Raw genomic sequence first — 15,487 nt, forward strand, 5'->3', positions numbered from 1 at the left:
AAGTAAATATTTAACGGAGAGAAGCACTTACCCCATCAACACCATGTGTGATATAGCGACACATTTCGGTTAACAAATCATTTTTGTATACATTGTTATTAAAGTAGCGAAACGAGCAATCTGTCAATCTGTCTTTTAATAGTGGTATGTTTGCGCAGTACGTAGAAATGTTGAATTTGTGTATTTTGGTACACTGAATGCTGTAATTAGTAGCAGAGTTTCACATGGTTTGTAATTTCTTAAGATTTCTTTTTGTTACATTTAACCATGCAGGGCATGCATATTCTATTACTGGTCTGTTATATCGCTTATACGTTTTAATTATGTTTTCTGTTGTTGTTCCTCTGTTTTTACCTGTTTGGTTTGGTTTTGAATTTCGCGCAAAGCTACACGAGGGTTATCTGCGCTACCCGTCCCTAATTTAGCAATGTAAGACTAGAGGGAAGGCAGCTAGTCATCACCACTCACCGCCAGCTCTTGGGATGCTCTTTAACCAACGAATAGTGGGAGGGTGGAACACTGCAAAGCTTAGTCGATTTTTCGAAAGTAATTAATTTTGTTTTTGGTATACCCCAGTGGCACAGCGGTATGCTTGCGAACTCACATCGCTAGAATCCATGTTTCGATACCCGTAGTAGGCGTAGCACAGATAGCTCATTGTGTAGCGTTGTGCTTAGTTACAAACAAATTTGTTTTTGGCATATTAAGTATAAATCAACATTTCTGGCGGTATTCGACAATTTGATTTGGTGGTGGTTGTAGATTATTAGATGTTATGCAAGGTATGGTTTACCCTTTGCAGATGGCCACATCATCAGCAAATTGTGAAGTTGAGCTAAAACTAGGACCGTTTAACGATCATACCTGATGAAAGGGATAGGACCAACTACCCCTCCTTGAGGAACATCCGCTTTTGGAGTAACATACTCATTGTAGGTGCCTTCTACATCTTCTATCGTCAAGAAAGTTGGATAACCAGCGAACAGCTTCTGCTGGTAAATTCATTTATTTTTCATGTGTATCTTAATCCATTACGTCATACAGTGTAAAATGCTTTCTAGGTATCGAGAAAGGAAGCTACAATGCATTTCTTGTAGTTTAAGCTATCTATTTTAGTTTCAGTTAGCTCAACTAAAGGATGACTCATTTGCCGAAATTTTCTGAAATCATTTTGAACTTCTGGTAATTTTGACGTAATCTCTAAAAGACTTGAAATCCTGTCGCTAATTGTTCTCTCTAGTATTTTGCCCAGAAAACTGGTCTGTCCGTAAATTTCTGGTTTATTCGCTGATTTACTTTCCTTCAATGACAAAAGTACATTTGCTTGTTTCCAAAAGGCAGGGATGTATCCCAAATTTTGGGACAAATTAAATAATGATGTTAGATGATCAAACAGTCTCTAAGCACCTTTCTGTAACAGTATTATTTGTATATCGTCTTCCTCTGGTATTTTGGTTTTAGTTTTGTGGATAATATTACTTCAGGTTTGGTTATTGCATTAGTGATTTTTGTGTGCCTGGTCGTGATAAATGTTTCGGAGGATTGTTAAAGTGATTAGCAATTTTTCTTATACTTATTTCTTAATTCCTTTTAACAAATTCATTTAATTTATTATAAAAGTGTTTATCCACAACTGGTTCTTCATACGTTTAGAATGTTTTGTTTAATTGTTTTCTAAAGAATACTGATTTCTTTATTTGTGAAGGATATTGTATTATTGTGATGTAGAGTCGGATATTTGGGATTGTTCTTGGTTTGTTTTGTTTTGAACGACACGCAAAGCTATACAAGGGCTATTTGCGCTAGCCGTCCCTAATTTAGTAGTGTAAGACCACAGGGAAGGCAGCTAGTCATCACCGCCCACCGCCAACTCTTGGGCTACTCTTTTACCAACGAATAGTGGAATTAACCGTCACATTAAAACACCCCTACGACTGAAAGGGCGAGCGTGTTTGGTGTGACGTGGATTCAAACCAGGGACTCTCAGATTACTTTGTGACTTCTGTAATATAATTTTCAAATTTACCAATTTTTCAGAACATTCCAGGTAGATTCAGTGCTGAGTAGCTGAAATAGATTTTTCACAAACTTGTAAAAAATTTTAAGAACTTTCTAAAATGTTTTAGAACTTACGAGAATTTTCTAGAACTTTCCATAGTAATATATATACAGGGGCTCACCACTCACCACTTGAGTGTAGTTCTAGCTGTATATGTGAACACATAGACCTACCTAATTTTATCAGAGATGACATCTAGAAGCTGCAAGCATTCTTCAGACGCATTCTGCTATGTATGTGGAAAATTTATCAAGACAAGAGCGAAAAAGCACTCTGTGACAACATCTGCTAAAATGTGTGAAGCCTACAAGGCATATTTCCACGTGCCTGTCAGGGATCAAGACAAATCCTAGGCACCTCATTTTACCAGCGAGCACTGCAAAAATACTCTGGATGGTACAGAGGGGAAATGAGAGCCATGAAGTTTGCTCTTCCAAGAATTTGGCGTGAACCCACTGACCACTCAAGCAATTGCTACTTCTATATGGTGGACCCTTGCAAACGTCGGGCTAGCAAGAATGCATCTGCTATCATGTATCCAAACCTTCCATCATCCATCGCTCCAGTGCCACACTGCCCTGAGCTCCCTGTACCCACTCCGCCAGAGGGAAAGCAGCCATTCTCAAAAGAGAGCAGCAAATTAGAAAAGGTGGTAGACGTTGAAAATCCAGATTACAATTTCAGAGGTGCAGCTGGTCAAAGAAACCCATACTACCCCAACCAAAGAGACCTCAATGACTTGATCAGAGATCTTGGTCGAACAAAGTCGAATGCCGAGCCTTTGAATCTAGACCCAAGGAGTGGGATTTGTTAGATGAAAGTGTGGAAGTCGCAAGTCAGAGGAAGTGTCACCGACATATTTCAAAGCTTCTTCACTCGACAAGATTGACTCTGCATTTGCCACAATGTATCTGGTCTATGCGAGGCAATTAGAATTGCCTGTAACCCGAACGAGTAACGCCTCTTCATTGATAGCTCATCCAAAAGCCTCAAAGCTGTGCTGCTCCATAACGGGAATAAGTATCCGTCTCTTCTCCTGGCTCATTCGGTGAACCTCAAAGAGGAATACAACAGCATCAAGATCTTGCTAGAAGCCTTGAAGGAATGTATAACGAAAATATGATGGGAGACTATATTTAGGGGCTGATACGTGAAAGTGATTTACATTACAGTCGCAAATCTTGAAAAATTACTCAGTTGTAAACATTTTTGTATAACTTTAGTATAAATACATGTAAATATTGATTAATATGTTGTTTTATTCAGACCTTATGTAAATGAAAATGTACAAATTTGCCCGCTTTTACATAGAAAATAGGTTAATTTCTAAATTTCATTATCCAGGTCACAAAAACAAAGTTTGAAGGGAATAATAACCATTTTGTGTACTTTTACAACATAAGCAATTAAAAAATAACACATAATATCCAGGAACAAAATGTGTGTTACATAGTATAATACATGTTCCATTATTGCTAATTACAACCTTCCAACGATTCACAAGCTTCTGAATGCTAATTTTATAAAATTCTTGTAGTTTTGAAGAAAAGAATGTAGAGAGGGTAGTTTTGACATCTTCATGTGTTCCAAGCTCTTTACCACAAGATAGTTCTGCAAACTTCGGAATATAAGATAATCAGATGGGACAAGATCTGGAGAATAAGAAGGATGTGGTAGTTTTTCCCAGTCGAGCTCTTCAATCTTTGCAAATGTGACCTTTGTCGTATGGGGATGTACATTATCCTGATGTAACACAACACCTTTACGATTGATCAAAGTAGTGCCTCATTTCTTTCAGTGCAACATTCAAGTGCTCTAACTCTTAACAATAGAAATCTGATGTAGTCGTTACACTGAGTGCCAGCAACTCGAAGTGGATCACAGCAACAATGTCCTACCAAACGCTAAACAAGACTTTCCTAGGATGGAGGTCCATTGTGGGCGGTGTTTTAGTCAGTTTACCTGCACTGAGCCATTGTTTGGGGTGCTTAACATTTTTATGAAATATCCCTATTTCATCTCCAGTCACAAACTTGTCCAAAAAAAATGAGATACGTTCACGAGAGTGCAGAGAAATGCAAATATCCACTCTTGCTCTAAGGTTGGCTTCTGTCAAATCATTGGAGCACCCATTTTCCAAGTTTTGACACCTTTCCAAGCTGTTTCACATGATGGTGAACTATCAAATGGTTTGAATTAAACTTCTGTTCTAGTTCTTCAACTGTTACAGCACAATCTTCATCAAGTGCAGCCAACAGTAAGTCATCATTAAACTCAACAGGACAACCTGAATGTGGCGCATCACTTAAGTTGTAGTCACCTGATCTGAACTTCTGATACAACCTTTGACACTTTCTTTCATTGAGAGACTCCACACCATAAACACTTTGAATGTTTTGTGTAGTTTCTGCTGCACTATTGCCTTTTTTAAACTCATAAAACATTATATGTCTAATGTGATCCTCAGACATATCCATCATCTTAAGGGTTTATTTGATTAATCATGTGAAAAAGTGGAGTTGGGTTAGTTTCTTTTATTTGTCTGAACATTTTTATACACGTCCTACTACATATCTCAGTCATTAAAGCCTGCTACAAAGACAGAAATAATGATGCACTTTCTGTATTAAATATCCATACGTCACTTATGGGATCATCTGATATTGCTTCTAAGTTGATGTCTTCTTTTAATCCTGTCTTGTGCATGTGGTCGTCATTTTGTGTTGATTGTAATGTTTTTTTTTGTTGTTGTTGTTAAAGTCTTGTTTTCTCAGCAGCTTTTATCAGGCACTTAAAGATATTTTGATAATATTCATCCATATCTGATGGTTTGTCAGCAGTTTTAACTATTGAAATTGGTAATAATTTGTCTCAGTAATCGATATATTCAGGCTAATTTCCTTTTTGACAATCAAAGTTGGGGTTTATTACAGGTTTATTACGATGAAGCTTTAGAATGAAGACAGGCTGTTGGTAGGTGACCGCTATTTACGTCATTTCCTAGATAAAAATTTGAACGCTTATTTGCTGATTCTGTTGAACTGATACATAGATCTAGTACGTCACTAGTATGTGAGCAGGAGTGTTGTTATTAGCGAACACACAACTAGTATTATTTGAGAAGTCTAATAATTTGGGGGTGTTTTAATGAATTGTTTTGCTTGCTGTTAAGATCATTTGTGATAATTTTTATTGCGTTCAGTTTATTTACTAACTGGGTATTTGTTAGTATAGACAAAGTTGTCATTCATAACTGGACTGTTTCTCTGTTTGAATTTCGCGCAAAGCTGCTCGTGGGTTATCTGCTCTCGTCGTCCCTAATTTAGCAATGTAAGTGTTAACCCTAACTACAAGGCCGTCATTACCTGTGATAATTAATTTTTTATTGTGTTCAAAACGTTTATTTAGTAACTGGGTATTTGTTAGTATAGAAAAAGTTGTCATTCATAACTGGACTGTTTCTCTGTTTGAATTTCGCGCAAAGCTGCTCGTGGGTTATCTGCTCTCGTCGTCCCTAATTTAGCAATGTAAGTGTTAACCCTAACTACAAGGCCGTCATTACCTGTGATAATTAATTTTTTATTGTGTTCAAAACGTTTATTTAGTAACTGGGTATTTGTTAATATAGAAAAAGTTGTCATTCATAACTGGACTGTTTCTTTGTTTGAATTTCGCGCAAAGCTACTCGTGGGTTATCTGCTCTCGTCGTCCCTAATTTAGCAGTGTATAACCAGAAGGAAGGCAACTACTCGCTGCTAACCCTAACTACGAGACAGTCATAACTGGAGTGAACTTATTCAAAGAATGATAGAAGTAAGTTTCAACTAACAACATTGCGGATTTTTTTTTAAATATAACATATGTATACAAAATAACGACTAATAATAAGCCAATAAAAAACAACGTATAGTTATATATACAATACTATATTCATGTTGGTAAAAGCTGTAATAAAGTGAACTTAAGACGTTGTATAAGTTAAATTACAATCCAGCCTCGAAGTACCAAAGTCAGTATTAACAAATAAACAAAGTTCGTGTTTTCTTATAGTGAAGCCTCGTCGGGTCATCTGCTGAGTCCACCGAGGGGAATCAAACCCATGATTTTAGCATTGAAAGTCCATATACTTACTGTTGTATCGTCGAGGTACAATAAACAAAGTAAACCAGTGAAATAAACGAAGAACTTTTCTCGCATATGAAGCTAACGTTGACCAGGTGGTTAGGGGGCGCTCGACTCGCAATACGAGGTCCAGGGTTCGAATCCTCGTCACACTAAACATGCTCGCCTTATCAGCCGTGGGGGCATTATAATGTGACGGTCAATCCTACTATTCGTTGGTACAAGAGTGGTCCAAGAGTTGACGGCGGGTGGTAATGACTTGTTGCTTTTCCCTCTGGTCTTACATAGCTGGATCAGAGACAGCTAGCGGAGAAAGTTTCATTGTTGCTTTGCACGTAATTCGAAACAAACAACAAATAAACTAGCAGATAAGTGCATTAGTTTAATATTCCCACAATTTCTATTCACGGAACCACATTAATTTCAATATTATAGTACTACCACTGAACACTGTCTTGAGGATGTGTAAAATGCAGGGTAAAATTCTCTCTAATTTTCATCTCATGTGAAATGCCAACCATGCTCGTGGCAAGTACATGCGCATAACCTTGTTAAAACTGGGGAGGAAGGGGGAGCGCTGACGAGAGAAAGACGCGAGGAATTTTTTTGCCCCTTTTCCTTCTTTTCCCGGGCCCGGCATGGCCAAGCGTGTTAAGGCGTGCGGCTCGTAATCTGAGGGTCGCGGGTTCGCATCCCCATCGCGCCAAACATGCTCGCCCTTTCAGCCGTGGGGGCGTCATAATGTTACGGTCAATCCCACTATTCGTTGGTAAAAAAAGTAGTCCAAGGATTGGCGGTGGGTAGTGATGACTAGCTGTCTTCCCTCTAATCTTACACTACTAAATTAGGGACAAGCTAGCACAGATAGCCCTCGAGTAGCTTTGTGTGAAACTCAAAAAACAAACAAACAAAACCTTCTTCCCCTGTGTAGGGCCTACCTTTGTTGGCAGGGAAACTTTCCACGGAGGTGCTTTCTACCCCTGATCGAATCTTCTTTCTTATTCATATAAAATTATAAAGAATACAGTGGATTTAAAATTATAAAGAATACAGTGGATTTTATTACATCATCTGCGAGGTTGGGCTATGCATCAATGGCTCCGTTAAAAACGTTTTCATTTATTTTAATGTATTCCAAGGGCTCGTTCACCAATATGCCTGCATCTGGTAGACTTTAGTTGAATTTGCATACGCGACTTCTACATATCAAGTTATTGTTACGGAAGGGTTCCAGCATATCTTGCCCTAAATTAAATGTCTCGTCAACATTGCTGGCAAGTAGATTGAAGGATCTGTGTCGGTTGGTAGCTTCTGGGATATGACGTATTCGTCTGATTACTTTGCAGTTTTTCTCCCCAGGTTAGGTTATTTGAATATATATTACAGTTGTCATGTTTTCCATAGAAATCAGCTGCAACATCTTCGAGGCAATAATTTACATCGACGAGCGTCAGAATTACAATGAAGAAGCGTTTTTGTGTTGTTTTTTTGTTATTCCAGAATACAGATATGGAAAAAAAACATTCTGCTATTTGTAACCTCGTTTTCCCGGTAAGTTCTGTTATTTCACTTTTTTTTTTGTCCGGTATGGCCAGGTGGTTAAGGCACTCAACTCGTAAGCCGAGAGTCACGGGTTCAAAATCCCCATCACACTAAACATGCTCGCCCTTTCAGACATGGGGGCGTTATAAGTGACGGTCAATCCCACTATTCGTTGGTAAAAGAGTAGCCTAAGAGTTGGCTGTGGGTGGTGATGACTCGGTGCCTTCTCTCTAGTCTTACACTGCTAAATTAGGGACGGCTAGCGCAGATAGCCCTCGAGTGGTGATGACTCGGTGCCTTCTCTCTAGTCTTACTCTGCTAAATTAGGGACGGCTAGCGCAGATAGCCCTCGTGTAGCTTTGCGCGAAAATAAAAAAACAAACTTTTTTTTCTAATGTTGTCGTATAACTACAAGTGTTTGTCACAATAATACGTATTTCTGCTGAGTAATTCCCAGTGGTTAAAAGCAAATCTGTAGGCTTACAATGCTACAAATCGGGTTTCGATGCCAATGAAGAGGAAATGCACAGTCAGATAATTGTAAAAATTTGCCACTAACAACAAATAAACCATTCCTAATTGTCACAAATCTGCTAGTCATCACTACCCACCGCCAACTCTTGGATTACTCTTTTACCAACGAATAGTGGGATTGACCGTCACTTATAACGCCCCCACGGCTGTAAGGGCGAGAATGTTTGGTGTGAGAGGGTTTCGAATCCGCGGCCCTCATATTACGAGCCGAGGGCCTTAACCACGACGGGGCTGGCTGATTGTTATAGTAAGTTGTAGGTCGATGGCAGGCGATTTTTTTTAACAGTGTTAATGTTTATATCAAATAAAATACACGATGATCCAAGATTTCCTTCTCTCTTCCAAACACCCATAACTTAATCAGAAATGCCTCCTAGTGGCACAGCGGTACGTCTGCGGTCTAACACTGCTAGAAACTAGGTTTCGATACCCGTGGTGGGCAGAGGACAGATAACCCATTGTATAGCTTTGTGCTTAATTCTAAACAAACCCAAAAGAAAACTCAATCAGAAACTATAAATAACCTGTTCTCTTCTTTCAGAATATACGACACCCTAATCTATCCATTCCAGTTCATCAGCTCGTTCTGACACAAGAGTTGGCTACAGCTGGTGATAACGAGTTACCTTCCCTCAGGTTGTCACTCTAAATTGAGGACGGTTAGCGCAGATATCCCTCGTGTAACAAACAAACAATGTTTACGAAAGATTAGAAATAGTGGTGTAGTTACTGTAGAGGCGATGGAACGCCTACACCTGTTTTTTTAATTTAAATATAAAAGGTTTGTATAAATAATATCTTTTTATATGAAAATACTATATAAGTTACGTATCATATATCAGTTGCATCATATTACTCTCGTACAACAGTCGGTTATACAAATTATATAAATTAAACGCCTAAAATAAAGTCTACACATGTATGGATAACTGAAGGGCCAGGAATTTGTTAGAACGTAGTTGGCGGTCTGGAACAAACATTTTTGCCACTACACCCCTGGTGATAAAATAACATAATCATGGGAAAATACTGAAATCTAAGACAATATTGAACTAAAGGGTGGGTTTTGAAACAAATCTTGTTTATTATTGGGTTATATTTATATCCAAATGTTTTGAACTACAATATTCTGGGCCTAAATCTCATTAAAATACAAAGATGCATATTCTGTATATATTAACTGCATATGTATATGTTGTCTGCTTGGTTTTATCAAATCAACGTCCTCTAGTGGTGCATCGGTAAATTAAAAGAGTTACAATGCTAAAAACCGGGTTTCGATAACCAATGAAGGGCAAAGAAATAATAGTCTCTTGTATAGATTTGCACTTAATTACAAACAAACTAAAGTATTATCAGAATTTTCGTTTCATCGTCATGATGATATTAAAACTTTAAACAAACTAACTAAAATTATGGAAAAAATAACTAGTTTAACCCGCAATTGTTGTCTGTACTACATTGTCCTATTAAAATAAAAATATTTTACTTCAAGTTGAAATTACCATATTTAGATGGTCCAGTAAGCATCTGCAAATACAAATTTTACAATACATTTAGTACAAAGATACATGATATATGAAATATTGTTCAGTGAATGACTTATCGTCATGTAAAAGTGTCTAAAAAAGATTACTAGCTACTCATTGCCAGAAGAAATGTATGTTTGACTGGCATGTATTTAAACAATACAAAAGTAATCTGAATTTTCTTCTCTAAAGATCATCAAAAGCTAGATATGAAGAGCTATATGGCATAGTCGCTCCATCTTCGTTATATATGCCGCTTTTCAACTATCCAGAGCGTCCCAAAGTAGAAAGCAAATAGCCAAAACCTTTTTTTTTTTTAGTTCCATTATCTTTCTTCAACAAGCCTAGCGCCTACCTTGTTCTAGCAGTAAGTATAATTCTATCATCATTTCATAGAGTAAAACAGTCTTCATGGTGTTTGACAACCGAATTTATTATAATTCGATGCAAGATGCATTGGAATACTCTCTTATAACCTACTATTCCGCATAACGCCCCCACGGCTGGGAGGGCGAGCATGTTTAGCGCGACGCGGGCGCGAACCCGCGACCCTCGGATTACGAGTCGCACGCTTTACGCGCTTGACTATGCCAAGCCTGCTACTGCATTTGGAAAAACAAAATGAATCAAGCAGTAAACTGATAGAAATGGACATATCACTTAATGACTAAGTTGTCTGGACTTTACATGAATACTCAAATCTCCACATCACTGGCTTCTTCATAATAAAAATATAATCAGAATTTCCAATCGTAGAATGTTATTCTGCTGTTACAGAAAAGTAGTATTCTAAATGTAACTAAAGGAAAGGTGTAATGACGAAAGCTAGAATTCTATTCATCCACCACTCTTTCAATATACAAAGTGGATAATCCAGGAATGTAGGGATTTCATTATCCATGTAAAATCGAGACGGTTTATCCTGATGTGTGCTATGTCCACGTTTATCCCTATCTTGTTTCGCTTCCTTTTTCAAGTTCATTAGCTGACCCTACGTAGCTTTTTATTTATCCGTCATTATTTTTCCAATACTTGTCAAGTATTTAATGAAACAGGTGTGGCATCTAGTGGGTAAAAATGTCAATCTGTGGATACGAAGATCCGTGGTTCAAGCCTCGTGCTGCGAAAAAAAAATCGCTCCCCACATATTATAGCCTTGTATGCATAATAAGAGTGACTGTGAAATACTATTATTTAATTACAATAACCCAAGAGCTGGTGGTGGGTACTATTAGTAGAAACCTTCCCTCTAGCGTAGGAGTGAACGGTACAGCATAAGTAGCTTTGTGTGCGTATGTTAAATACACACAGACACACGTAATTTTGTGTCTTTGCGCAAAGCTACACAAGTTTTATCCGCGAGTAGTTGCTCATCATTTCAAACTGCTTGAGTTGCTAATGAGCAGCCCAACGCCAGTTCTTGTGCTTTTCTTGTTGGACTAGACCGTTACTTTTATAACACACCTACAATCTCCAAAGTGCGAAGCCCGTTTGTTGCGACAGCGGAACGCGAAAAAAATTGAATCTTAGGGTTAATAGTCTAGATATGCTAACCACCAGGCCACACTCGATCCATAATAATAAACATCTTGCTAGCTTTAGACGTATAAAGCTTATAATGCGTATGTGTTAAGTGTACTAATATTCGCGAATCATTGCCCATAAAATCGGTCTCAGATACTGTGTACGTGCATCACGTATAACATATCCTATCTCGCACCTGTGGCCTGTAATAAACAACGTTGTACTGTTTCGCTCGTGGTGTGTTATACGAGCTTCTTAATTAAACCTGAAGTGCCTTTCGTTCTTTTATGTACCAAAATACGCTATCTTTTTATAGGTACAGCCAGCATTCTACTAGAAAAACTTCTATTAGGACAAATCACGTTGGACATAGCGAGGCTTGTGTACGTTTTATGGGCTTCTTTATTATTGATTGCTAAACCTTTAACGTTGTTATTGAATACCCTTTCCCATTTCGCTTTCCAGCTAGAATATTCAGTCATTTCTTTGTTTTTCCTTTTATATATATAAATATATATGTATCCGTCTTAGGCTTGTTCTAAAATATGTATTTTATTTTTTATTATTCTTCGCTCTAAAAATGACGCAGTAATAAACTGACCGTTTAATTTATTTTTCTTGAAATGCCACAAATATCGTAATGGGACAATATGCAACTGTTCTTTAAACATTTTTAGCTTTTCTCTTGGATACCTTACATCTCGAAACATCTTAAACAAGTCGTATTTTCAAAATTTGCAAGTTTGAGCGTAAAAGAAACAAAGTGAAGTAAGAGTATTTTCGTAAATCATTTCAGCAGGTAAGAAAGATATCCATATAATGTACACCTCTGTAAAGTACATGTCTATATTACACGAAGGACACTTACTTTCGATGCTGACAGACGAATGAAAGGTTTGTTTATGTGACTTGCTTGTCAATGTCACACTGAGGTAGGCCCAGCATGGTCACGTGGTTAAGGCACTCGACTGGTAATCTGAAGGCCGTGAGTTCGAATCCCCGTCACACCAAACATGCTTGCCCTTTCAGCCGTGAAGGCGTTATAATGTGACGGTCAATCCCACTATACATTAGTAGGGGAGTAACCCAAGAATTGGCGGTGGGTGGTGATGATTAGCTGCCTTACCTTTAGTGTTACCCTGCTAAATTAGGGACGGCTAGCGCAAACAAACAAGCACTTTTGGGGAACTGTTCTGTCCAACGCGAGGAATCGAATCCCGGATTTTTTAGTGTTGTAACTCCATACACTTACCGCTCTTTCATGATAGTAAATAACAGATGTTCTGGTTTCCATTTTGCAGGTATAAACTTAACGTCACTTTTCTTCGCGATATCAGACCTCACATACTTCAAAACTATTAGGTTAACACTAAGACCGTAGCCTAGTAATAATAAAACAAGGACGTATTAATAGGTTAAAAGATAGAATATCACCAGTAACACTTAAACTTGTGTACAGTCCTACCTTTAGGGTCAGTAACCTGAAGTTTACACAATCACTTAACAATATAAACTTTTATTATTGAACTCCTTTTGTGAGCATCCACGTGGAAGTGATAAAATTTTGGTCAATTTCGCAAAGTGGCAAGAGATCAAAAAAATGTGGCACTTGATTATATAGTTATATATAAAGACTGTGATTTTGTTTGCTGGCCCACTTTTTGTTTTTAATTCTTGATAAAAACTGTATTTGGGAAATTAACATTTTATCTCAGGTTTCTTTGTTTATTTTGAATTTCGGGCTCCCCAGTGGCGCATCGGTATGTCTGTGGACTTACAACGCTAGAAATCGAGTTTCGATACCTGTGGTGGGTAAAGCACAAATATCTCATTGTGGACCCGGCATGGTCAGGTGATAAGGACGATCGACTCACAGTCTGAGGATTGCGGGTTTGAATCTCCATCACACCAAATAGTCACGCCCTTTCAGTCGTGGGGGAGTTATAATGTTACATCCAATCCCACTATTCGTTGGTAAAAGAATAGCACAAGGGTTGGCATTGGGTGGTGATGACTAGCTGCCTTCCCTCTAGTCTTACAGTGTTAAATTAGGGTTCACTAGCGGAGATAGCCCTCGCATAGCTTTGAGCGTAATTAATAAAAAACAATAAAATAAAACTACCCGCATTGTGTAGCTTTGTGCTTAACTACAAGTAAATTTGAATTTCACACAAAGCTATCTGCTCTAGTCATCCATAATTTAGCAGTGATAGGTTAACGGATAAGCAACTATTGACACCACTCGTCACCAACTCTCGGACTACTATTTTTACCAACGTCACACTTTTACACTCCTAAGACTGAAAGGGCGAACGCAGTAGCAGAGATTTGAACCCGCAGGTTGCAAATCGAGCGCCTTAATTGGTAAGCCATGTGTTAGAAAGAAAATATATTTTGATTTAAAAGCACTTTTTTTTCAGTTGCTTAAATAAAATAATTGGCTTTGGTTACTATTTTAATATTTTTCACCCATCTTAAGCCATTGTTCTAAAAAGTTGAGTTTTATGTTAGTAAATATTTGTGTTTGCTTGTTTTCAACTGACCGAGTTGACAAGCCCATAAGCATGCACAGGAAACGTTTTACGTGTCTCATGGTAACTCAGCATACTTCAACTAAATTACAACCTCACTTCCTTTAGAAACAGTTACTTTTTTATTATTATTGTTAAGTTTATGTATCTATTTTATTTATGTGTTTCAAATACTTTTGCTCAATAATGATATATTGCGATTTACCAAAGATATCCCATATCTCATTGAATCTCCTCTAGTTTCCGAAATTGGTAGCGGCCGATAACAATGTTTTATATCAGCAAGGAGATAATATACTAGTCAAGGCATAAAGAAATAAGCAGGCTGTCCACTTCATACATATGAATCAATTTACGAAATCTTACCTTTCATCACTCTCAATGTACCGCATACTAGCCTAGCAAAATTTAGGCTAACAACAAAAAAGTGTTTCTCGATGTACAGAAAACGGGACGAGTGTCTGAGCTCAGTCTCCTTATCTACCCCGTCACGTCCCTAGTCCCTTTACATTCAACTTGTACATCCTCTGGCTCTTTATCACGTGAACTCTATGGACCTCATTTCTAATCGGAAAGGGCGCTTTGTGAACAGAATAAAGAGCAGAAGTAGGCGTTGTGAAGAAAGAGGGTGCTCTGTCAACAGATGTAGGTGTTGTGAAGAAAGAGGGTGCTATGCCAACAGATGTAGGCTTGTGCAGGAAGCGAGTGCTCTGTCAACAGAAGTATATAATGTGCAAAAGAGGGTGCTATGTCAACGGAAGTAGACGTTATGCAGGAACAAAAAAAAATCAGATTTAACAGCAAACCACTAAAATCAACATTAACATTCTATTCTTTGGGGCTTTTGAAAACGGTTTGAACTTTATCCCTGGTTATACAAACAAACATAAAACCGTTATATTGGAAACTTGGATTAAGTTATCGCACTTGATGAAACACTCAGATCTTCTGAATGTTGAAACGTTCATGTACAATACAACTATTTAACTAAGTGAAGTGTATAATTATCCAGGATTATTGTTAACTAAATTATACAAAAGTTTCCGGAATGTCTACATATTTCAGTTTTATGTAAAACAGATATTAAACAGACTTACCAAATACTGCCACAAACCATAAACCTTTAACCTCCATTGTTCTTGGTTTAAAACGAAGTACTATACAGACTAGACCATCTTGCAGACAGTGACAATTAATGGCTATAAATAAAACTACTACATCACCTTGCAAAGGCTCACACAATCATTGGGTGTAAAAGCAAATAATACAGAGAACTAGACCTCCCTACATAGGTCAGCGAAAGCTCATGTAGCTCGGATTCAGAGCTGTATTAATGGTTGAGGTTTCATTAAATCAGCACGAGCTCTTTTACTTTACTGGGTAATAATACTGTTGTTATTATCCAGCGCCATATTTTATTGTTTTAACCACAACTCTATCGATACATTTATACGAGTCATCACGCTGCAATAAAAAAACAACCTAGAGTTTTCAATAGGTGGATTTATGTAAACACTAAAAACAAAAGGCTTAGAATAATCTAATAATTTATGAGACAAAAATACCATTAAAAATGTCTTATTCATAGATTTTAGAAACCTCAACTCAAACTTCAGTAAAATAACAGTCTCCATGACATTAAACAA

General features: G+C 37.6%; 1 protein-coding gene across 2 annotated transcripts in view; it reads right to left on the reverse strand.

The window, feature by feature from the left end:
- LOC143227864 (neprilysin-1-like) overlaps nt 1–14,993 on the reverse strand; it is a 75,243-nt gene extending 60,250 nt beyond the window's left edge. The window contains exon 1 of one of the 2 annotated variants that reach the window (XM_076459215.1): nt 14,939–14,993. Coding sequence is in view for 1 of the 2 variants with exons in the window: in XM_076459213.1 (XP_076315328.1) it covers nt 14,208–14,233 (26 nt within the window). In the remaining variant the exon portion in view is untranslated. Of the gene's footprint in view, nt 1–14,207; nt 14,390–14,938 lie in introns of those variants that run through there. The other variant, XM_076459213.1, reaches the window with a different exon arrangement.
- Between the last annotated feature and the right edge of the window lie 494 nt (nt 14,994–15,487).

Source organism: Tachypleus tridentatus, chromosome 10 (assembly GCF_004210375.1).
Source record: "Tachypleus tridentatus isolate NWPU-2018 chromosome 10, ASM421037v1, whole genome shotgun sequence".
In the NCBI taxonomy this organism is placed as follows: domain Eukaryota; kingdom Metazoa; phylum Arthropoda; class Merostomata; order Xiphosura; family Limulidae; genus Tachypleus; species Tachypleus tridentatus.